This window comes from Podarcis cretensis (genome assembly GCF_951804945.1).
Source record: "Podarcis cretensis genome assembly, chromosome: 14".
NCBI classification, from domain to species: domain Eukaryota; kingdom Metazoa; phylum Chordata; class Lepidosauria; order Squamata; family Lacertidae; genus Podarcis; species Podarcis cretensis.
In genome coordinates this window covers 7,951,524-7,975,893 of record NC_137183.1, presented here as the reverse complement: position 1 = coordinate 7,975,893, position 24,370 = coordinate 7,951,524, and the positions used below count along the sequence as shown (strand labels likewise).

The 24,370-nt window shown below is 45.7% G+C and overlaps 1 protein-coding gene across 10 annotated transcripts in view; it reads left to right on the top strand.

Annotated features, from left to right (window-relative positions):
* The window catches only part of CELF6 (CUGBP Elav-like family member 6), a 178,570-nt gene that overhangs the window by 115,688 nt on the left and 38,512 nt on the right, over positions 1-24,370 (top strand). For all 10 annotated transcript variants that reach the window (XR_013833052.1, XM_079953357.1, XM_079953359.1 and 7 more), the window contains one exon: positions 5,918-5,966. Coding sequence is in view for 9 of the 10 variants with exons in the window: in XM_079953357.1 (XP_079809483.1) it covers positions 5,918-5,966 (49 nt within the window). In the remaining variant the exon portion in view is untranslated. The remainder of the gene's footprint in view (positions 1-5,917; positions 5,967-24,370) is intronic.

Sequence of the window (24,370 nt, the reverse complement as noted above, 5' to 3'; positions counted from 1 at the left end):
GATCTCTGATTGTGTTATTTTATAATTCAGGATTGTTCTGTTCCGTAGAGACAACCTTGGTAATCCATTCTTCTTTAAAAATTGTTCTATCTCTGATTCGTTTTGCGACCCTTGTGTATATAATTGCTTGAAATATCTCTGGAAACACTTTCTAATGTCCATTGGGTTCTGAATATTTCTTCCCTCAATTTCTAAGTTTGTTACTGTATTCAGTTTTTGTCTCTTTTTCAGCTGCCATGCTAGCAGCTTTCCACATTTATTTGCCGATTCAAAAGATCTTTGTTTCATTAACTTAACTTTCCATTCCACTTCTTGATTTATCAATTTTGAATATTGTGCTTGATAATGTTTAATTTCTCTTAGGATCTCCTTTGATTTCGATTTCGATCTTAATTTCTTCTCACCTTCTTTAATTTTCTCCAAAATCTTATCCTTTTTCTCATTCTGTGCTTTTTTCTTAATAGTATTCTGCTGTATCAGAAACCCCCTCATAACCGCCTTACTTGCGTCCCAGACAATTCTTTTTTCCACCGTAGTGTTCAAATTTATTTCAAAATAGTCCTTCAAAACTTTTTGGGCCTTTTTACTGATCTCCTGTTCTCTAAACAAATTGTCATTCATCCTCCATCTAAAGGAGCCGGTTGGCGTTAATCTCATATCCATCTTTACAGCATTATGGTCGGAGCAGGTCTTTGGGCAGATTTCCACTTTTTTTATCTTGGGTGCCAGGCCTCTAGTTGTCCAGATTTGGTCGATTCTTGTCCAAGTCAGTTGGGCTTCAGAAAAGAATGTTCCTTCTCTTCCTAGGGGGTTCTTTGTTCTCCAGATGTCAATCAAGTCCATGTTGTCAGTCAATTCAAAGAATGTTTTGGGTAGTCTGCCTTCTTTTGTTACGTTTTGGCTATGCGATTTATCCATGTTTGTTGATACCACCCCATTCATATCTCCCATCATAATGATGTTATCATAGTTCAGATAGTCCAGCATGATCTCGTGCAGCTTCTTGTAAAATTCCGATTTTCCTTCGTTTGGCACGTAAATTCCTAATATCAAAAACTTTTCTCCTTGAGTCTGAATCTCAATTGCCAAAATTCGTCCTTGTTCATCTTTGAATAAAAATTTTGGTGACAGGCTCTCTTTTGCATATATCACCACGCCTCTTTTCTTTACTCGATCCGAAGAGATAAATTCTTGGCCTAATCTTTTATTTATTAACACTTTTCTATGTAGCCTAGTCACATGTGTTTCTTGTAAACAGATAATGTCCAATTGTTCTTTTTTCAAAATGTGAAATATCCTTCTTCTTTTCTCCGGGATGTTGGCGCCATTTATGTTCCAGCTCAGAAGTTGCAGAGACATCCTGGTCAAATCTGTTATTGTTCTGGTGGTGGTGTCTTTTTATCCTGGCCTTCATGCCCCACAGGTGTAGGTGTAGGTAAAGACTGTGGTCCAGCCCCTGAAGGTCTTTCAATCCCTTTCTGAAGGTCCTCTCCGTAGGTATTCAAGAATTTATCTCTGTCTTCAGCTGTTTTGATTTTCACCTTCTTCCCTCTGAACGTAAAAGATAGTCCTTGTGGAAATTCCCACCTAAAGATAATTGAGTTGCTTCTCAACAGCCTAACTAGTTCAAGATAGGTGGATCTAAGGTCCAAAAGTTGTTTAGGAATGTCCTTGTAAATCTCTGCTCTTTTATCCAAAATTTCAAGTGACTTTCCGTAGTGTAGTCCTAATATTTTGTCCCTTTCCTCCTTGGATCTCAAGGTAATCAAACAATCTCTGGGCTTGTCCTTCTTTGTGAATTTCCCAAGCCTAAAGGCAGTCACAATTTTAAAGTCTTTTTCCTCCTCCAGAGGCCACCACTTGGAAAATTCTTTTGTTAAAAACTCAATTAGATTCCCTTGTTCGGATTCAAGTTCTGGTATAAACCTCAATTTTAAGTTGTTTTCCCGGGCTCGAAGTTCAATCATAGACAAATAGGCCTGTTGTTCCCCAACCTGCTTATGCAGTGGTCTTACCTCCTGCTCCAGTGCCTCAGTTTTCTGAATGGCTTCCTCTGCCAGTTTCCGATTTTCTACAGTGGATTCAGATAAGTTGCCAATTGCTTGGGCGTTCGAAGCAACTTGTTCAGTTAACTTGTTAACACAATCTCTGGTCTGATCAATCTTTGCCGTTTGTTCATCCACTTTTTTGTCCAGTCCTTCCAATTTTTCAAGTATTTTGTCTAATACTGAAGCAGATCCACCTGATGCCATATCTTCTCCCAGCAGCTGTTCACTTTCCTCTAGTTCCAAAACATCAGGAACAGATGATCTGCACGGCTGTGAAAGTAGATTCAAAGTTGTTTGTCTTTTCCCTTTAGCCGCTCTTGTCTGTCTCCCAGTGCCGCTCATTCCACTTCTGTCTGCTAATCAAGGTCAAATTGAATATGTTCTCATGGGAATCCACCAGCCCACAAAATAAACAACCAAATAGGAGGAGAGGAAATCGAAAGGAAAGTCACGTATGGTTATAGTTCTAAAATCCTCTAGAGGGAGCCACTTGTATTATAGGGAAGAAGTCAAGTTGTTAATATCGATTATTTAAATTTTTCCAAAGTTCAATACTTCAAAAGCTTTAAAAGCAATATCCAAACAGCCTTTAATTTCCTAGAGACCTTCAACTAAGTTGTATTTGGCAGAGTTGGTCTCAAAATATAACAATGTCTCAGTAAGTGCAGGATGTAGCAGTGCAATGCAACAGTTCCAGTAAAGCTCAGCAAATAATAACTCCAGCAACAAAGTGTCAAAATCTTGCAATCTGACAGTTCTGTTATCTAGGCAGTCCGACTGCCTGGGATTCTTTGTCAATTTGTAAATCCAGCAGGGCAGGTACAACACAGTTCATAATCAGAATAAAACTTTTAAAGAGTTAAGTCCTACAGCAACTTAAATAGATGTGAGAATCAATTGCCTTTAACCCCTCTTCAAAGGCTCAAAACATCCAAGTCTTTGCTTTAGATCTTAAGCAGTGGCAAGAGACGGACTTCCTGGTTTCGTCTCTTGCTTTTAGCCGAATTAGCAAAGATTTTATCCGCCAAATCTTTCTTTCTTTTCTTACTCACGAGTTGTTGGTTTCAAGCCGAATGTTTCCAGGAAAAGAGGACAGCGCTCACCGACAGCAGCTACGCGGCTTCACTCCACAGAAAGAGCGATTGACTCACAGCACCGCACCCCCTTCCACGTTCCAGGACCTCTTACGGGGTCCCTTCTACGTTTTGGGGAGCGCTCCTGGTGCCCGCCGAGTCCCACGGCCACAGGCTTACGCTGCCTGTGGTTTTCCGATGTGGGTCTCCGCTGCGCCGTAGCGGACGACCCGTTTCTGCGGAGCTCCCTCTTCGCAGTTAGAAGAGGGCAGCCATTGCCGGATGCGCCGCCTCCGGAAGTAGAAATTTGCAAAAATTAAGTTTCACCTCCTAAAATGAGAAGGCCTAACCCTATGTACAGACGAGAATTTCTTGCATCTGACGTATGTGTGGACCTAGAATCAGAGGAAGAACCAGAGCAGGCTGTGCCCAGGCAGTATGCCATTTATGGCTCATGGTTGCATTGCATAAACAAGCAAACAGAAGAATTGATTTAGCTATAGGCACCTCTTAAGGAAGGAGAACAAACATCCTTTTACTGCCAATAGTTCCTGGTTTCTAGATGCTGCGGCCGTCTTATCACAAATTTACCTTTGCACACTCACTTGGAAATCCAAAGGCAAACAGAAGCTATACACGTGGTTGAGTTCCTGGTCCCCTGGAAGATTCAAATGGCACCTGAATCTTCAGGATGGCCGATCCAGATGACTTGCAGCTTTTCCCTGCAGAAGTTCCCCTGCAGAGAGCTCAGCAAGTTGGGGATGTATGCAGTTGCAATATTTGTGTCCCCCCCCCCGCGTGTCCAGCGAGGCGGTCAGGGGTGGGGGTGTGGAGATGAATGATTGGATACATCAGCATCCTTTCATCTGTCATCCTGATGAGGCAAAGGAGCTTTAATCGACTTTAATAGCCATCAAATGGCATCAACAACTTCTCCTAATACGCAAATCAATTAGCAAGATTGATTGGCAGGAGGAGAGTGGTCAGGTGGCTCTGGGAGGCAAAGAAGGAGGGCTGCAGCCTGCCACAGAGCCGTTTTGGAAAATCCAGAGCGATGGAGAAGACTTTGGAAGCAATACTGTTGGTGTGCTGTGGTGCCCTGGGGACTTGTGCAGGCATTCCTGTTACTCCTCGTTTGCCGATGTAACTGCTGCATTCATCTTTTTTTTCGTTCGCTGCAATCCTGTCTCCTTAGTCTGTGGCTTAGAATGGACAAGTGGGAGCCTGCAACAAAATGTTGCAGTGGTGTCATGCTGTTCAGCATTCCAGCTAGGCACCCATGCCCTTTCCCTGAATACACCACTCCATTTTCCCCACTCCACGTAACTCTGTAGTTCCCATCTATGGCTGCTGCTGCTGCTGTGATAATGATATCTGGGTACATGCAAAGGCAGGCTCTGGCGGATGGAGCAGATGAGGCCATCCCACGGTCAAGAAGGCAGATACCACAAGTGCCGCAGAGAAAAATGAGGGATGGATGGGGTTCATCAACCTGAGAAGCTGGCCCATGTAGGAGAAGGAAAACTCTGATCCTCCATTGTGGGATATCTTCAGGAGAAGAAAGGACAAAAGAGCAAACCCTACACATACCGTATTTTTCGCTCTATAAGACGCACCCGATCATAAGACGCACCTAGTTTTAGAAACAAGGGAAAAAATGTTCTCTCCCTCTCTGCACACCTAGAACAAGAAAAAAAATGTTCTCTCCCTCTCTGCACAGCGCCTCTCCAGCAAAGCGGGAGGAGAAACAGAAGGGGCTCCGTTTCTCCTCCCACTTCGCTGAAGGGACGCTGCACAGAGAGGGAAAGCTGTGCAGCGGCTCTCCAGCGAACCAAAGCCAGGAGAGCAAGAGGGATCGATCCCTCTTGCTCTCCTGGCTTCAGCGAAAGCTGCGCAGCCTGCATTCGCTCCATAACACACACACACATTTCCCCTTACTTTTTAGGAGGGGGAAAGTGCGTCTTATAGAGCGAAAAATACAGGACCTGGAGTGAAGTTCCTAAGACTGTTTCACGGCACCTTGTATGCAACATCTGCCGCCAAACTGTTTGCTCTGCTTTCCTTTGGACCACGTCAGCAAGGCCGAGGGGGGGGGTCTTGTTGTCTGAACAGCCCAGGACCTCCATACACACTATCCAGGCTTGCGCCCCAGGGAGGTCACTTCATTGCTGCTAACATAGCGGTTTGACTTCACCCCCAGAGGCACACTCCATTGACTCTCGAGAAACCTCTTGTGGAAGAGGCACACAAAGAATGGCCTCAGATGGTGATCGGAGGATCCAGGCTGGCTCATCTGGGGAGAGATGGTCCTTGAGGTATTGTGATCCTGAGCCGTGTAAGGCTTTATAAATGAAAACCAGCACTTTGAATTGGGACCAGAAACTAATCGGCAGCCAGCGCAGTCACACCAGGATCAGTGTAGTATCATCAAACCCGAGTAAACAACCTAGTTGCCGAGTTCTGCACCAGCTGAAGTTTCCAAATGGTATTTAGAGGCAGCACTGTGTATAATGCATTGCCATAATCTAACCTAGAGACAACTAGAGCATGGTCAACAGTTGTTAGGCTACCCTTGCCCAGACAGACTACCTGAGCCTCAAGAGACAAGCTGTGTGCCTTCTCCTTTACTGGGACCGCAACCCCACCGAGAGCAGGCAACCTCCCATCCCTTTCATTTTGAGCATCCCTCTGATTGCTTCCGCCGAATCACTAGGCTTCTGACTAACCAGCTAAGCTGATTTGAGGAGTACGGGATGGCTAGACTCTAACCAAGGGTGCCTGTGTTTTGTTTGACAGATGAACCGCCCAATCCAAGTGAAGCCAGCAGACAGCGAGGGCCGAGGAGGTAGGTTGCTCTTCATTTTCAACCCATTCATCCATGCTTGACTAACTAACCCTGAGGATATATTTAGTGTCTCGCCTGGGAGCACAGTTGCACCACCACCCGGTAACGGCCGATCAGACACTTCTAGCACTGCAGCTGCACTGTGCCAAAATCCCCTCTGCTTTGCCCGTTCCCCTCTCAGTCAGCGGCAGAGATGTGAGGTGTTCGGAAGTGGAGAGGTCAGTGCAGCCCCACCGACCACCATCTCCTCATTAAAATGAGTGAACAGGATGAAGGTCCATTAATTTAAATAAATCTCTCCTGAATAAAACCACCTTTTTGTTCTTTCTGGGTTTTAGTGTTTTGTTTTGTTAATTTAAGCTGCATTTTCCGTCTCTGTTTTCTTTTTGTGCATCCACCTTGGGGGCCCTTATTACAGCTTAGATAATAAAACGTTTAATTTAAACAAATAAATACCATACACAGAATATAGATGCTTTTCTTGCTGAGGCTGATGCTCCAGCCTGCACCCTTTACCTCATCTGCTCTGGCTAACACACTCTAAAATTTCACCTGCCTTTTAATGTGGTTTGCCCCCTTCCCCGAAGTGGCTTTTCTGTTATTCATCTCTCTCCCAAAAGTGGCTTCTCAAGAAAGGATTCTGAGAGGTTTGCTGATGGAAACAGATTTCTGACATGGACTTCCTGTTTCCAAGGCTCTTGGCTTGGTGCTTGCAGCTATAGCTCAGCTGGCAGAACACGAGGCTCTTAAACTTAGGGCTGTGGGTTCGAGTCCTGCATTGGGCAAAACATTCCTGCCTTGCAGGGGGTTCCAATGTTGCAATTCTATGATTCTATTATCCTTTGCTCTCTTATTGTGGTAGTACTTCAGCCACGAGGGCTGCATCTAGCATAGCCAATGGGAAGACAGGAAGAGGCAGCAGGACACTGTCATTGGATGGGGTAAACCTTGAGGGATGGATGGGAACATGTGATTGATAGCTGGATTTGTTTCATGCCTGGCTGCACCTTCTAGTTAGGCACACATTTTTGGATGCCACAGATACTTTCTTCAAAAAATACACAGCGTTCATAACACAGAGAAGCTCGTGAGGCACTCTTTCTGTTAATGAAAATATTGATGATCATAACACAGTCCTGCCCAATCTACTCCATGCATTAAAAGCACATGACTTCCCCCAAAGAATCATGGGAACTGCAGCCTGTTAAGGGAGCTGAGAATTGTGGGAAGTCATGCGCTGTAACTGTTCATCGTATGTGCTTTAAATGCATGCTGTGGATCACAGTGGTGCATCAACTTTATATATAAGAAAGAAAATCGGAATGTTGTGCCATGGATAGGGATACAGCCACCTGCATGCATAATGCAGATTTTGCATATTTGCATGCTTTTCTCCCTTATTTTGCATAATGTATTCTGTTTCTGCTAGTCACAGGGAGGGACGAGGAACAGCACAAGGCACTGAAACTCCACCCCTTCCCCTGAGCAACCGAAAACAGTCAGCTGCCCATTGGGCTTTTTGCATTTAGCAGATTTGCATTCTATCAAGCCTCTCTTCCAATCCATAGGGGCCAGCAGCTAAGCGGCTAGCTTAAAACAATCGAAAGCTGGGAGTCTTGTGGCAATGGATTTTGTACATAATACCATGCTTTGTACCTTTTCTAGTCTCGTGTGGAACTGCGGACTAATGATAATGAGAGCCAGCGTGGCCTAATGGTTAGAGTTTTGGACTAGGACATAACAGGGTTGTTGTGAGAATAAAACAGAGAGAGAGAGGAGAAATGTTTGTGCTACCTTGAGCTCTGTAGAGAAAAAGTGGGATGCAAACGTTACAATAAATAAATAACCTTGCTTACATAAACAAATGAAGTCCGCCCCTTGGCAGGTTTTCTGTCCATCTGGCTCTCCTTTGCAGTTAAAGGTAAAAGTAAAGTAAAAGTAAAAGTAAAGGGACCCCTGACCATTAGGTCCAGTCGCGGCCGACTCTGGGATTGCGGCGCTCATCTCGCTTTATTGGCCAAGGGAGCCAATACAGTACAGCTTCCAGGTCATGTGGCCAGCATGACTAAGCCACTTGCAGTGAACCAGAGCAGCACACGGAAACACCGTTTACCTTCCCGTCCGAGCGGTACCTATTTATCTACTTGTGCTTTGACGTGCTTTCGAACTGCTAGGTTGGCAGGAGCAGGGACCGAGCAACGGGAGCTCACCCCGTCGCGGGGGTTCGAACCGCTGACCTTCTGATCGGCAAGTCCTAGGCTCTGTGGTTTAACCCACAGCGCCACCCGTATCCGTTTTGCAGTAGTTATAGGCCATCTAAATAACGTTGCTCACAAACATAAAACCATCATAGAACTGTAGAGCTGGGAGGGACCATGAGGCTCATCTAGTCCAACCCCGCGCATTGCAAGAATGTTTTCCCAATGTGGGACTTGAACTCATGACCATGAGTTTAAGTGTCTCATGCTAGCTCAGTCGGTAGAAGCATGAGACTCTTAATCTCAGGGCCGTGGGTTCAAGGCCCTCATGGGGCAAAAATAAATAAATCCTGCATTGCAGGGGATTCGACTAGAGAACCCTTGTGGTTCTTTCTGTTTCTACAATTATATGCGCCTATGCTAAGACACATTATTAAAACACAGTATCATAAAACAACAAATTGCAACATTAAAAATATATATTGCAGTGAGCACTTTTTACAGCTTACAGGGACTGGTAAATGAGGCAAACCTCATTTAAACAGTATTTTGCAACACCAAGATCAAAGTTTCTTGAAAGGCCTGGGAGAATTTTCTTTTTAAAAGTCTTCACCTGGTAATGCCAGAAGGACATAGCAGAGGAGCCAGGATGGCAACACTAAGGATGCCCTCCTCCTGGGTATCTGTTCATTTAACTTTGCTTAGCCTCAGGGCTCCTTTTGTTTCCCCTTCCAGCCAGCCACATGTTCTCAGTTTGAGACATTTCGGTGCTGCGAGAGCCCCATCTGAGCCTGGACGTCTCAACCACATCAACCCTTTTCTTTCTCCAGCTGATCTCATTACAGGCTGGGCTGGGGCCAATGCTGGGATCTTAAAGGCCACTGCTCTGATGCTGCCTTGCGGTGACTCTGTCACTCCTGCCTGCAGTTAGACCCGATTCCTCCCCTTGAAATGTCAGGCAGCCATGGATTATTGCATTTGAGGCGCAGCACAATTCGAGATAAAGTGCCCTGGGAATCAGTGAGGAGCTGGCCTCAGCCTGGTTCCCCATTGATTGATGAACCTGTTCCTGCATCAAGCACAATTACTCCTGGGGTGGCAGGGGCAAGAGCCAGTCAGGACTTGGGTGCTGCTGGGAAACTTCCTCTGACACCTCCAGGTAGAGGATGCTTGGAGAGGCAGCTTCTGTGCCTTTCCTCTGTGAGTTTGTGACAAAAGCCTGGCTATATCTTGTGGCAGGCAGTCATCAAGATTTGTTCTTCCACCTTTCTGTTAGGATATTTCCGTTCCACCTTAAAAGGGAGCAGGATGTTTGTGTCACAGCCTGCGTATTTCCTGTTCACAGGATGTTTCCGTTGTGTCTATGCTTTCGTTTCTCTCGTTGTCTGAGACACTGAAGCAGGCAGTCATGTTTTTTCTTTGTTCTGACCAACGCTGAATAAACTTGTAAATTATGCTCTCCTGCGTGCATTTTTCGCTGTGCGAATTCTGCTGATAGAGCGTGCATCAGCTCTGGAATGTGGGAAGCTATTTCTGGGGCTCATGTCGCTAATCAACTGATACTGCGTTTCTACGAGAGATTGCTGGATCGTCCGGAGACGGCATGGGGCTTGATGGCTGATGTCTCCCTGGCAGTATCCCAGCACTTTCATGGTGGTTTGCCTGCTTTGTCTACATTTTGTCACCCTCGTATCTGTGGGACCGCCTCTCCTGGTATGCCCCGCGGAGGACCTTAAGGTCCACAAATAACAACACTTTGGAGGTCCCGAGCCGCAAGGTGGTTAGATTGGTCTCAACTAGGGCCAGGGCCTTTTCAGTACTGGCCCCAGCTTGGTGGAACGGTCTGTCACAAGAGACTAGGGCCCTGTGGGACTTGACTTCTTTCCTCAGGAAAGCTGTTCTGCCTGGCCTTTGGTTTGGACTCAGTCTGAAACTTATGTTTCCCTTCCCTTATGGTTTTGATTTATGGGCTACTATTAAAATGAGGCTGCATTTTAAATAGTATTTTAACCCGTATTTTATTAAACTGTTTTTTTGTTTGTTTGTTTGCCGCCCCCCCCCATTATGTTTTATTGTAATTTTATTGGTGTTAGCTGCCCTGAGCCCGGCTCTGGCCGGGGAGGGCTGGGTATAAATAAAAATTTATTGTATTATTATTATTTGGTCCCGGTGAGTTCTGTTTTCTCCTAAGCTGTTCCAGGAGATGGGCCTCAGCATGCAGAGAACAGAAAAGTATAATGGAGAAGTTTTAGGCCTTTCCTGTCTCTGAGCTCCAGGGCAGGAAACACAAGGTTATGCTCAGAGCAATTTTTAAGCTGGAACTTGCTAGAACTCAGTTCCAGCACTTCTCAGGTGGGTTCCACTGCCATTATAAGAGAACAAGGGAGGCGTTCATGGTGAGTGCTGGCCCCTCTTTTTCTAGAAGAATAACACTGGTTATGCTCTTATCAAATTGGTCTTATTCTTGAGGCAAATAGTTGGGATTTTTATGTAAAAAGGGGGAGGATGAGGACATGGGCATAGCCAGGATTTATTTTAGGGGGGGACAGGCATTATGTTGGAGGGGGCAGAACCAAGTTATCTGCAACACAATTGGTCAGTTAAGTATTTCTATTTCTTTACTTGATTTGGGGGGGGGCAGCTGTGCACCCCTGCACTCCCCTGGCTTCACCCATGGATGAGGAACCTGTTGCCCCCCCCCAATGTTGTTGGATTCCAACCTCCAGGAGCTCCCGTCCACATGGCCAATGGTCAGAGAAGATGTGAGCTGCAGTCCAATGAGATCAGGAGAGCCACAGGATCCCCATCTCTGATTCAGAATACATATATCCTGCTCTCAAGGCATCTTACAAAAGATTTGCACAATGCAAGACAGACTGGGCATAGTTTCAGCGAGAGAAATAAACATGCTGTCCACATGATTACTCCACAGACATTTCCTGCCTGCATTCCCTGGTGTGACCCTTCAGCCTCCACCTAGTAGACAGCAGAGCCCACTGATGGCCTCTGTGCTAGCAAAGTTACTTAAATAACACAGGCGGTGCCCAGAGAGAAAAGAAATCCTGATAACACTTTACTGAGGAAACTGATCAAAAACAGTATATAATTTGAGCAGAATGGAACCTAGAGTTTTTTTCTTTCCTCAAGCATAATAGGGATAAAGGTAAAGGTAAAGGGACCCCTGACAATTAGGTCCAGTCATGGCACTCATCTCACTTTATTGGCCAAGGGAGCCAGCGTTTGTCCGCAGATAGCTTCCAGGTCATGTGGCCAGCATGACTAAGCCGCTTCTGGCGAACCAGAGTAGTGCACGGAAACGCCATTTACCTTCCCGCCAGAGCGGTACCTATTATCTACTTGCACTTTGACGTGCTTTCGAACTGCTAGGTTGGCATGTGCAGGGACCAAGCAACAGGAGCTCACCCCCTCGCGGGGATTCGAACCGCCAACCTTCTGATCGGCAAGTCCTAGGCTCTGTGGTTTAACCCACAGTGCCACCCGCGTCCCTGCATAATAGGGATACATTCAACCAAACTTAATAGCATGTGTAACCTCTCTAGAGATCATGCCACTGTGCCTACTTGCTCAGTAACATCCTCCTCCTCTTGGCTAGTTGACTTTAACACTAACAGGGTTAACCCTTCAGTTACAAACCGAATGATCCTTGCTGCTGCAGTTCCAACAGCCTGAGGCAAGGGAGTGGGGGCTGAGCAGCTTTCCCTCGCTGGCACTTGGCAGTTGCCAGGCAGTAGCTCCCTCTGAGGGCTTCTGAGGCAAGAGGGGAGGCCAGCCAAGCAGCTGGAACTCTTGACAGCCAATGATTAGGGATGCTTGAGGAATTTTATTTCTGCAAAGTGACCTAATCTGCACCTCCTCAACTAATGTGTGGTTCAGAACTTAATTATCCATTGCACTTCACTCTTCTCTTCCTTTTGTGGTACTGTTCTCAAAAAAAAAAAAAAAGAAACCCCCAAAACACCATACCAAAATGTATTTTTAAAAATACATATTTTAGGATAAAATGCATTTGGAAGTGCATGCATTGAGATAAAATATATATTTAAATGTGAACATAGGGTCTTGCGAAAGAACAGAATTGATGATCTCCTTCCACCGGTCCACAATAGAAAGTGTCCTTTCATACTGTATTACAGTGTGATAAGCTGGTTTGACAGCCACGGACAGGAAGTCCCTACAGAGGGTGGCGAATACAGCACATGACATCATGGGTTGTCCCCGGAGTTCGCTAGATGACATCGCGGGAGACCGCTTCCTCAGGAAAGCGAGGAAAATTATTAGGGACGACTCACACCCTGGCCAGCATTTCTTTAATCTCCTCCCTTTGGGCAGGAGATACAGAAGTATAGTCAGCCGCACCAACAGGTTAAAGAACAGTTTTTATCCGTGGGCTGTTGGGCTGCTGAATGGGGGAAAAAATAGTGGTGTAATTGACTTCTGACAAGCACACAAAGTGCGAACAAGACTGAGTGTTTTTTTGGGGGGGGGGCTGGCTCGTTTAATTTCACTGCACACAGGTGGTATAGTTATTATTTATTTATTTATTTATTTATTTATTTATTTATGTATGTATGTATGTATGTATGTATGTTTATTTAATATAAGAAAGAAGAGCCTGCAGGATCAGACCAGTGAGCCTACCAGCCTAGCATCCTGTTCTTACACGGGCCAAAATTCTGCAAGCACAGGCACCCTCTCCCCTCCTGTGGTCTTCCAGAGCAGAGCCATTGTGGCTGGTGGCCATCGATAGCCCTCTCTCTGTGAATTTGTCTAGTCCTCTTTTAAAGCCAACGGGCATTCAGAGAGTGTAGCTGTCGTAGTTTGTGGCCACCTCCCTGAATCTATCCACTCCTCTTTGGTTGGTAGAAATTGCTGCCTCCTGTGGGAGTGAGTTCCACAGGTTAACTGCATGCTGTGTGCCAAAGTTCCATGTCCCGCAGTTCCTCAGTGATTTAGGTATTTAGAATTATGGGCTAAAACAGGCCACAACTTTATTGGTTACAGATGTGAGCAATTTGACTTAAGCTTTGGGTGAAGCCTGGCTATGTCTTGACTCCCACCTCTCTGCAGGGAGTCAAATTAAGAGTAAACCACCAGAAGGGGGAGCCCTATGACTTATATCAAATAGGGACACCTCGAGGGGTCCCCATTAGGGTCGTGGCATGACCCTGGCCCATGACCCTGGGCTTCGTACAGGATCTACACCCCCAGATCCCTTTAACAGGATACCCTTAATGAGGAGGGGCAGGCTGAGGCTACAACCTCACCTCCATTAAACAAAGGCTTAAAGGTAAAGGGACCCCTGACCATTAGGTCCAGTCGTAGCCAACTCTGGGGTTGCGGCGCTCATCTCACTTTATTGGCCAAGGGAGCCGTTGTACAGCTTCCGGGTCATGTGGCCAGCATGACTAAGCCGCTTCTGGCAAACCAGAGCAGTGCACAGAAATGCCGTTTACCTTCCTGCCGGAGTGGTACCTATTTATCTACTTGCACTTCGTGCTTTCCAACTGCTAGGTTGGCAGGAGCTGGGACTGAGCAATGGGAGCTCACCCTGTCACAGGGATTCAAACCGCCGACCTTCTGATCGGCTAATCCTAGGCTCTGTAGTTTAACCCACAGAGCCACCCCCATCCCCCTGTGCCTAACCTTGTAATGTTGTGATTATCTCTACAAGGTAGGCAGAAACCAAGTGGCAGGTGCCAATCTACCAAGTGGAAAAAATCCTACCCGGCCCGAACAACAAGGCGGCTGACATTTGTCCATAGCAAGGTCATGCATACCAAAGTTTAGAAAGTGGGTGCGTGGGCTGGGAGATCCAGCGAGGAGGCAAGAGAAGGAAGCCACCGGCTGCGCCACAGTTTAAAACACCCGCAGCTACCCCCACCGGCATAGATTGGCTGAGCTGGGATGACGCGGTCGGGGCAGGCATAGAAGGGGGCATCAATCCCCCATCCCCGAGCCAGGTCACTGCGAGGGCCCAGGTGCCCGGCCACAACGCCGCCCACCACAAAGGTGAGCGGTCTTACTTGTTATGAATCTTCTAATAGCCAGCTTCACTGGATGCCCACGAGCTCTGGAGACATGCGAGAGGGAGATGATGGCCATGTTCCATCTCTACTCTCCAAGGCGGTAATGCTTTCGAATGCCACTTGCTGTATTCTGCAGGAAGTGAGAGTGCTGATGTGCTCAAGCTTTTCTTGAGGGTTTCCCATAGGCATTTGGTTGGACACTGTGAGAACAGGATGAGGGACTAGATAGGCCACTGTCCTGATCTAGCAGGGCTCTTACATTCCTATGGTCTTCATGTTGTTGTTTAGTCGTTTAGTCGTGTCCGACTCTTCGTGACCCCATGGACCAGAGAACGCCAGGCACTCCTGTCCTCCACTGCCCCCCGCAGCTTGGTCAGACTCATGCTGGTAACCTCGAAAACACTATCCAACCATCTCGTCCTCTGTCGCCCCCTTCTCCTTGTGCCCTCCATCTTTCCCAACATCAGGGTCTTCTCCAGGGAGTCTTCTCTTCTCATGAGGTGGCCAAAGTACTGGAGCCTCAGCTTCACAATCTGTCCTTCCAGTGAGCACTCAGGGCTGATTTCCTTCAGAATGGAGAGGTTTGATCTTCTTGCAGTCCATGTCGTTTTTTCCGGAAAGGATCTTCATAAGTGATGGGCACTGAAAGGAAGGTGTAAAATGTCATGACAACTGCTGTAACTGGGTCAGGAAAAGAATGATTTTCCCTTCTGGTACAGCACCAGCAGTAGCTCATCAATGATAGAAGCCCAGCTCTGCTGGTTCTTCCTCCTTTGCCGGTTTCGGGCATCTTCACCAGCGCAAAGCACATGGAATTGTAACACGAGCTTAGGTAAATAGTGTATGAAGAGGAAAAAGAAAATAGCCATTCAAAGCAACTCATCAAGCTGCATTAGAGAAAGCATGCACTTCATGGTTTATAAAGCAGTGAACATTTGAGCAATTAAACTCAGCTTGTGAATAGGGCCTAGACTAGAGAATGATTTGATGAATTTCCCTTGCCAAGCCAAGCAAGTCTGGCCTGGGGTAGGGCCTGGATGGGAGGCCGCATGGAAAACTTTCTGTACCATTGTAATAAAAAGTGAACCATGAAGCAGAGTAGAACATTGGGGGGGGAGCCCTCACACTGTCCTGCACTGGGTCACATAGCCTCATTGACTCAGAACCCAACGAAACCATTCAGATGCTGAGTCCGCACTAGAGGCTCTCAATATCCTTTGCAAACTACAGTTCACTGGACTCCTTGCAGTGCTGGAAGCCATGACTGTTAAAGCGCTATAACAGTGCTTTAAATGTGTGCTGTGGGTGTGGCCAAAGTATGGGGTATGCAAATGATTTTGACAGCTGAGACAGAAAACAATCTCTCCTCTTCTCTGAAACTAAAAATACAATAATATAAAATTAAAAAATCAGTGCTTTTGTTAAGTCAAAAGGGTGCCAGTATCCCCAGAAAAAGCACTGTGAATAACTAACACTTTGTTGTCCTTTCATGACACCCAAAACCTGCCATCTGAGGCAGCCGCCTCACTTTGGCCAAGGGTAGGGCCAGCCTTCCAGCATCCCAGGTATGCACTTTACTAGGGTTACCGTACGTCCAGAATTTCCCAGACATATCCGGAATACTGTACTCAGAAGCAGCGTCCGGACGGAAATCCTAAAAATGTCCAGGGAAATCTGGATGTATGGCAACCCATGTTGGCAGTGTCGTTTTTGGCGATTTTCCTTCAAATTAGCTCAACAACTTTGGGCAAAACTTTAAAAAGCTCAGTAAATTTGCACACACACACACACACACACCCCGCCCAAAAAGCTGTTTGAAATATGGCAAGCCTAACTTTACAGGGTTGAGATGCACCTGTTGCTCTTTCTTTCAGTCATCTTTTCACCCCAAAGGAACTTTGCAAAGTAGATCAGGAATTTGGGTTTTTTGAACCAGAGCTGTGAGCAACACCCTCTGGTCATTTAACTCCCTCCATCTCTGAATCAGCCCTTCCCATAGAAAGAAAAAGACGCGTACACACAAATGAGCACACATTCTGCTTTCCCAAGTGATAGTCAGTAAAAAGTAATCGGAGGCTTGAAAAGCCCATAGAGCTGAAAGGGGAAATAGGAAAGACTGTCACATTTCCAACTTCCTTCCTCTGATCTATATACTTCAAGATAAAGGCAACCACTCTAGGCACCTCATGACCAAGTGGGCAGGGAGAGGGGTCTCAGAGGCCTCATGGGCAGTGGCGTAGCATGGGGGGTGCAGGGGGGGCCGGCCGCACCGGGCGCAACATCTGGGGGTTAGGGTTAGGGGGTGCAAATCCACGGGTTAGGGGGCGCAAATTACTTGCCTTGCCCCGGGTGCTGGCAACCCACGCTACGCCACTGCTCATGGGTACCAAGGAAAGACCTCAGACGCATTGCTGTGCTTGTAGGTGCCACATTGACAATCCTTGCAGTAGAAGTTGCAAGTGCAGCATTTGCAGCGATAAACTAAGAGACAGTTGGAGCAGACTGTACTCTGGAGACAGGAGTATTTGCAGCCCTTTCCATTAGCCAGAAAACTGAATCATAGTACAAGTATGCTGAGATGTTTGAAAAATGTTGTTCTAGTTACCTGTTGTTGCTTTTAGAAAACTATTGAAGGGTTGTCAATAGTATACCATAATCTGGCCCTGACAGTGTGGGTCTAACACCCAAGTTCAGCTGGATGTGACCCCCTTCCTCTGCTCTTTCTGCATCTCAAGAAGCTGCAGGGATTGTGGCCAGTGGATGACTAGCACCCTCTAGGGGAAATTCCAGGCCAGTAGCTCGCCCAAGAACAAAGATTGGCTTCGTGCTTGGCATCAAAAACCACATTGCAAAACTTTTTCCACAATCTGTTCAAACTGAATTCTACAATCATGAGAGATGGACTAGTACTTTTAATTAAAACTTATACATACATTGTTTTAGAGGTGGACCATTGCTCCAAAAGTTTCTCAGATTGACTTTTGAGAATTTTCTGTGTTTTCCTGGGGTGGAGGAATGGAAAGAAAGTTCACATCTGCAAAGTTAATACAAAGATAAGAAAAAGGTTGCAACATGAACACCAGGCACGTCCCTGAGCAACCCACAATTGGTAAACCGAGAACAAGTCTTATTTCAGCGCATGGTAGTGCAGCAGCAGCAGGAGGAGGAGGAATGAGTTGCTGATGGGATTTTAAAAAAGTCCAACAGCATCTGGCAGGAAACTCATAGGAATAAGTGAATCTGTCTTTCCCATTTTTTCCAGTCTTCCATTCAGTTCTACATATTTCCATATCAGTTTTTTTTTTGGGGGGGGGGGAACGACAATTTTTAAAGGTTCTCACGAGAATTCATTAGCAAATTTCTCCTGATACAGTGGTACCTCAGGTTAAGTACTTAATTCGTTCCGGAGGTCCGTTCTTAACCTGAAACTGTTCTTAACCTGAAGCACCACTTTAGCTAATGGGGCCTCCTGCTGTCACCACACCGCCGGAGCACAATTTCTGTTCTTATCCTGAAGCAAAGTTCTCAACCTGAAGCACTGTTTCTGGGTTAGCGGAGTCTGTAACCTGAAGCGTATGTAACCTGAAGCGTATGTAACCCGAGGTACCACTGTATACATATTTCTGCAAGCACTTTTCACTGACATAATGCATTTTTGCATGCTGTTTTCCGTAACGTATGCATTTTGTGCATAGTTTGCCCTGACATATGCATCTTTGTACACAAGCTAGCTGGAGAATTGCACTGCAAAATCTGGGGGAAGTAGAAATCTCAAAGGATGACAATGTTTCCTTTCGTGTATTGTTTTGAGAAGTGTGGGATTGGTAGGTTGCCCTTTCAATGCAAACCGAGTCAAGTCATTCTGAGCAGCACTCATTCATTAATTTACTGCAGTTATAGTCTATTTTTTCCACAAGGAATTCAAGGTGGCATACATGATTCTCCCCCTCCTCATTTAATCTCCACAAACAACCACCCTTTGAAGTAGGTTAGGCTGAGAGGCAGTGACTGGCCCAGTGTCACCTAGTAAGTTTCATGAGCAAGTGGGGGGGTGTGTGCACCCTGTTCTACCAGGTCCCAGTCCAACACTAACCACTATGGAACACTGCCTCTCCTTGCTTTAATGGCCTACATCAAACCAGACATAGGTAGATTTTGGGAAACCTCTAATGCCCCATTTCTCCTCTCTCTCTCTGTGCACCTTCTTCCCCATTTCCTATGGCGCCTGTCTGCAGACAAATGCACGCGAGGATCGGTATTTTAAACCCAGTGATGTTTTATTCCCAGGGTTCAGTTGCTTGAGCAGGGTAAATAACAGTGTATTCAGAGAGAGATGTAGTTATTAAACACGACTCAGCTGGTGCCAGCAAAAGCTCCGTGCGTCCCAAAGGGAACTGGGAAATAAATTACCCACTTACAGAATGTAATTGGTAAGGGATTAAAAATCAATAGACAGGCAAGAACGAGCAAGCTGCCTCAGCCGGGCTCTGTGGAAGAGGAGGATGGCACTCTCGTTGCCCAGGAGCACGTGCCCAAGAGCACAGTTTCTGGCTATCTGGGGGCTCCTCTGCCTTTTAAGAGGTCAGTGGCAAAGAGATGTTTGATAGGTAAAACGTGCTGTGACAGAATGGCCAGCCCTTTCCACCCAAGTCCCACAGGTCCACTGGAATGGTCTGTAGGATTTAGATGCAAGAAACCTTAGATTCAAAGCCCAGCTCAGCGGTGCTCTATCCCTTTGGCCCCGCACTGTTTTCCCAGAGGATCAGATGAAATATACCAAAATATGCCTCTAACTCTCCTGGGAACAAAATCATTCAAAGTGCAGGAGGCCACTTTGAATTAATAGTTCCCCAATTCGGCTGGCACAGTTGCATTGGTTTGTGGCCGGCCTTGTGAAAAAGAGCAAGCCCCTCTTTGGCTTTTTGAAATGAAGCAGAACTAGAATGAATGCATACAAAAGGGTTAAGAAGGAATACAGCCTTTGGCAGGGCTTGGAGGAATGAGTATAGACAGAACTGGATCGGGGTCTGAGGGGGCAAGGGGCAAAACGTCCTTTGGCAGTGGGCTCAGGTGGGTTTGCCCTGCAGTAATGGCATGGCTGTGAGCAACACAGGGCAGCCGTGATTTCCCACAATGCTCCAGGGTGATGCTGCATCAAGAACATTGTGGGAAATTAAAGGGGTGGCTTCAGTCAGCTGCCACCAGGAGTGCTGGGTCAGAAAATAATAATAAAGAGGATTCCAACATAAGCATTAGCTGTGCACCCTGGTGGGGCATTTGAACCCTGACAGCTGCCCCAAGATGTCAGGTGCAGATACCAGCCTTGAGGATCTGTCAGTTTCAGTTTCTCATTTTTCTAGCCTTCACATTTCCACAACTCTTTGCAGATTTTTGATTTAGCACCTCATGAAAATTCTTATTGTTATTATTAATGATTTTCAGTTTTATACATTTCAATAATTTTACAATCATTTTAACATTTCAAAATTTGACTTCCTTCCCCCACTTTCTGCAGTTCCTTAAGCTCTCTTTTTATGTACAGCATTGTAGGTACCCAGTTAGTCATTGCTTTATTATTATTATCTTTAATAATAATAATAATAATAATAATAATTTCAATTTTATGCATTTCAATAATTTTCCAATCATTTCAACATTTCAAAACTCGACTTTGTCCCCCCTCTTTCTGCAGTTCCTTAAATTTATTTTTTAATATTTTCTGCATATCCAATTTAATTTGCTCATTCATTCATCTACTTTAAATATATACTCTTATAAAACTGCAGGTTATTACAACAATCCTGCCAATGTTCTTATCTGTTTACAGTTTATTTGTAAATATTCAATAAACCATTTCCATTCTTTTATAAAAGGTTTGTTATCTTGATTTCTTATTTTTCAGGTAAGTTTCGGCATTTCTGCATATTCCATAAGTTTTTGTATCCGTTCTTCTTTTGCTGGGACTGCTTCTTCTTTCCCTTTTGGGGCAAGTATCATTCTTGCCACTGTAGTCACATACATGAATAAATTTCCGTACAGTTTGGATAGTTCTGTCCCTCATGTAAATTCAGCATCATTTCATTGCAAACTGTTCCTTACACATTTTTCTATGCAATTTCCCCCAATACAGTATGCACTTTTTCCTTTGCGATTTCCCCATATATAATGCATTTTTGCATGTTATTTTCACTGACATGTGCATTTTAATGAACATTCTACCCCAGTATATGCATTTTTGTATGTTGTAACCACCCTGAGACCTACAAGTTTAGGGCGGTATACAAATTTTAATAAACCATCACCATCAATTTTTGTACATGCTACTTGACTGGAGAACTGAACTGCAAAATTTAGAGAAGTGCAAATTTTAAAAGATGGCTCAGTTTGCATATTGTTTCAGAAAATGCAGGTTTGATAGGTTCCCTTTTATTTATTTATTTTATTTATCCATTTTCATAAACTTAGTATACACACCTTACATTTTCATTCTCTAATTTCTTATCAAAAGTCTTCCCAAGAGGTTCCCTTTTAGATGTGAATTGACTCCCCGCCCCCATCCCTACAAGAGGGTCCCTATTTTTATCTATGAAGTGTTGGACAATATCCTTAAAGTCCCCCGCTTCCTCAAATTTCACATTATCATTCCCTTTTTGGCCAGCAGAGCAGCAAGTATTTGGCTCGGAGCAGGACTCCGGCTTAGGCTGTAAGTGAGGCAGAAATTCGAATCCTCTCTGAAGAGGCACTTGTGGTGTGGAGAGAAGTGTCAAGGAAATTTAAGCTAAGCCAAAGACTACAACGCTATACAGGGACAGGTGTTGTTTTTAATAGAGATGGTTTATGTTTAACTAGACAATGTATGAGCCCTGGTCTCTTAACTAATTTTCCTAGTGCCTGACAAAGCGTCTGCTGTGCCCTGCTGTTATTTATTTATTTCCCAGCCTGCGCACTCCGACAGGCCACCTTATTCCCGTTGTCAGACGCCATTAGAGCCCAGCGCTGGTGCGAGGGCCATGGAAGACAGATGCCGGCAATAATCGCGAAACACTCATTATTTACCATCACTCCAATGATGTTTAAGTTATTTATGTCCCTTGGGCAGGGCTGGCAGCGGAGGGTTATTTGGATAGTCAATCATAACCATGAAACGGCTTGCTACTTTACTTAACCGTCTCTCTTTCTCTCAGAGCCTCGTTGCCTCCATCTCTGTCTTTCTCATTCCAAGTACCCCTTTATTCCCCATTCCTTCTTGTCAACCTCCACCCCCACCATCCGCTCCATCTTTCTCCACATGTTCCCCTTGGACTTCTCCCTCTTTCTCTCCTGCAAACTTAGGAAATGAAATAGTGCAGGACCCCAGTGATCACCGCCTTGTACTTTGTTCTAAACTGTTTTAGTTTTTTTAATTGTATTTTTAAATTGTTATAATCCACTCTGGGACTGTATGGTGAGGTGTAGGTAAGGAAGTGTAACAACAACAACAATAGGTAAAGGTAAAGGACTCCTGGACATATAAGTCCAGTCAAAGGCAACTATGGGGTTAAGGCACTCATCTCGCTTTCAGGCCAAGGGAGCTGGCGTTTGTCCATAGACCTTTACCTTATTGTTTAGACCACAGTGCCACTTGGGCTTGTCGATCAGAAGGTCAGCGGTTTGAATCCCCGCAACAGGGTGAGTTTCCGTTGCTCTGTCCCAGCTTCTGCCAACCTAGCAGTTTGAAAGCATGCCAGTGCAAGTAAATAAATAGGTACCTCCGTGGCAGGAAGGTAAACAGTGTTTCCGTGTGCTCTGGTTTCTGTCACAGTGTTCTGTTGTGCCAGAAGCGGTTTAGTCCTGCTGGCCACATGACCCGGAAAGCTGTCTGCGGACAAACGCCAGCTCCCTCGGCCTGAAAGCGAGATGAACACTGCAACCCCATAGTTGCCTTTGACTGGACTTAACTGGGGTCCTTTACCTTAATAATAATAATAATAATAATAATAATAATAATAGCAGCTCTTTTTTGTTTTAATGATGAGGTGCCAGTGCTCCTATATTGATAAAAGTGCTGTGGGTGCCCACACAAAATGGCAGCCATGGGCAGCAAAAACATAGATGATAGTACTCTGTACAAGTGAGTACTGTCACAAAAAAGCCCTAATGATAATAATAATAGTAATGATAATAATAATAATAATAATGCAGTTTAAAACATTCCCTCTGAGGTGTAGTGGGGCACTGCCTCATTTACGCTAGTGGGCCAATCACCACTGAGTGGAGGGTGGAACTTGATCTAATGACCTAAAGTTGTAGGAGGGCAGATTTTGGTTGGCTGTTAGGTGATGGTAAAGGTGACCAGTTACTTAAAAGGATGCTGTGCTCTCTCTCATTGGAGGACTTCAAGCAGAGGCTGGACAGTTGTCTATAGGGGATTCTGTACCTTTGGCCTCCCCCAAGTCCATGAATCGAGGAGTCCATAGTATGCAGACACAGTGATGGCAGACACTGCACCCACTGGATTTCTCCTAGTTGCTTGACAATTTACCGTATATACCCCTTGTATTTAAACAGAACATCTAAGCCAATGACAAAATGTTAAAACATCTTCAGTAGACAGCAACTATGGAAATACCAGAGAAGGCCCACATTCTATAAAGCACTACAGTGGTACTTCTAGATACGAACGGGATCCATTCCGGAGCCCCATTCGTATCTAGAAGCAAATGTAACTAGTAACGGCATGTCTGTGCATGCGCGTGTCGCTTTTCGTTGCTTCTGCGCATGTGCATGACATCATTTTGAGCATCTGCGCATGCGCAAGCAGCGAAACCCGGAAGTAACACACTCCGTTACTTCCGGGTTGCTGCGGAGCACAACTCGAATGCGCTCAACCCAAAGCACATTCAACCCGAGGTATGACTGTATTAGCAACAAAACAGAGCACCATCTCGAACACTGACATAAACATGGCATCTAAGAAATCAGCTATGAAATTGCAAGGAAATTGTAAGCGTGATACTGTCCTAGCCCCCCCCCTGCTGCATGAATGACTCAAACTTGGGTTTCTGTTTCTACCAAAATCTTGACGGTGAAGATCAGCGCAGTACATAGGGAAGGCAAGGGTGAAAGGCACATGGCTAAGCATGAGCTAAGATGCTGACCCAACAAGACACCCCCTGTGCCTTCTTTTTAAAGGATGGGGCAGGCACTTAGTGTGGCAAATGGTCCGAGTCTTCAAACTGGGCAAGCAAACAGGCATTCCTCTCGGTGAGTTGAGCTTACGAGGTCTTTTTGCACCAACATTGGCATCTCTGTGTCCTTGGAGACCAAGTTTCAGCTGATTTATGCTCAGCAGCCTCCTTCTTCAAAGGAAGAGCATCACTGATAGCAGAAGGCACCAAAGGTGGCTGCTCAACAGGGGAGAATGGGCTGGGGTGTCTCGTGGTGCTGGATTAGAATGCCGCACTTTGTCCCTCCTTAGGATCCAGCTCACTATCCTCCAGCCAGGCCCCCCACCCAGCCCTAGACTCTTGACAGAAGAAGAAGAAGAAGAAGAGTAGTTTGGATTTGATATCCCACTCTATCACTACCCGAAGGAGTCTCAAAGTGGCTAACATTCTCCTTTCCCTTCCTCCCCCACAACAAACACTCTGTGAGGTGAGTGGGGCTGAGAGACTTCAGAGAAGTGTGACTAGCCCAAGGTCACCCAGCAGCTGCATGCGGAGGAGTGGAGACGCGAACCCGGTTCCCCAGATTACAAGTCTACCACTCTTAACCACTACACCACACTGGCTCTCTGACACTTCTTAGGTCCCACCAATGCTTCTCCCATCCTGCTGGGTCCCACCCCATGGTCCCTCCAATCCCTTCTTTGTGTCAGACACCCCACCCATATGACACCTCTTTGGGACTCGTGACAAATTCACAATGCTTGCAGGCTGAGAACAGGTTGCTAGGCTTGGTGGGTCAGGGTTGTTCTTATGTCCTGATGTACTCAGAATACATCCCGTTGAGTTCAATGCAAGTAAGTATGATTCAGAACAGCAGCCCAGACACAAAGGCCATTCGCCCGTCCGGCAAGTCCCTGCAAGGGTTCATAGTTGTCGTCCAAAGCCCTGGCCTGGACCAGCCGCCAAGTCAATAAGCCCCCACCTGTGCTCCCGTTCTGCCCTACTAATCGTGT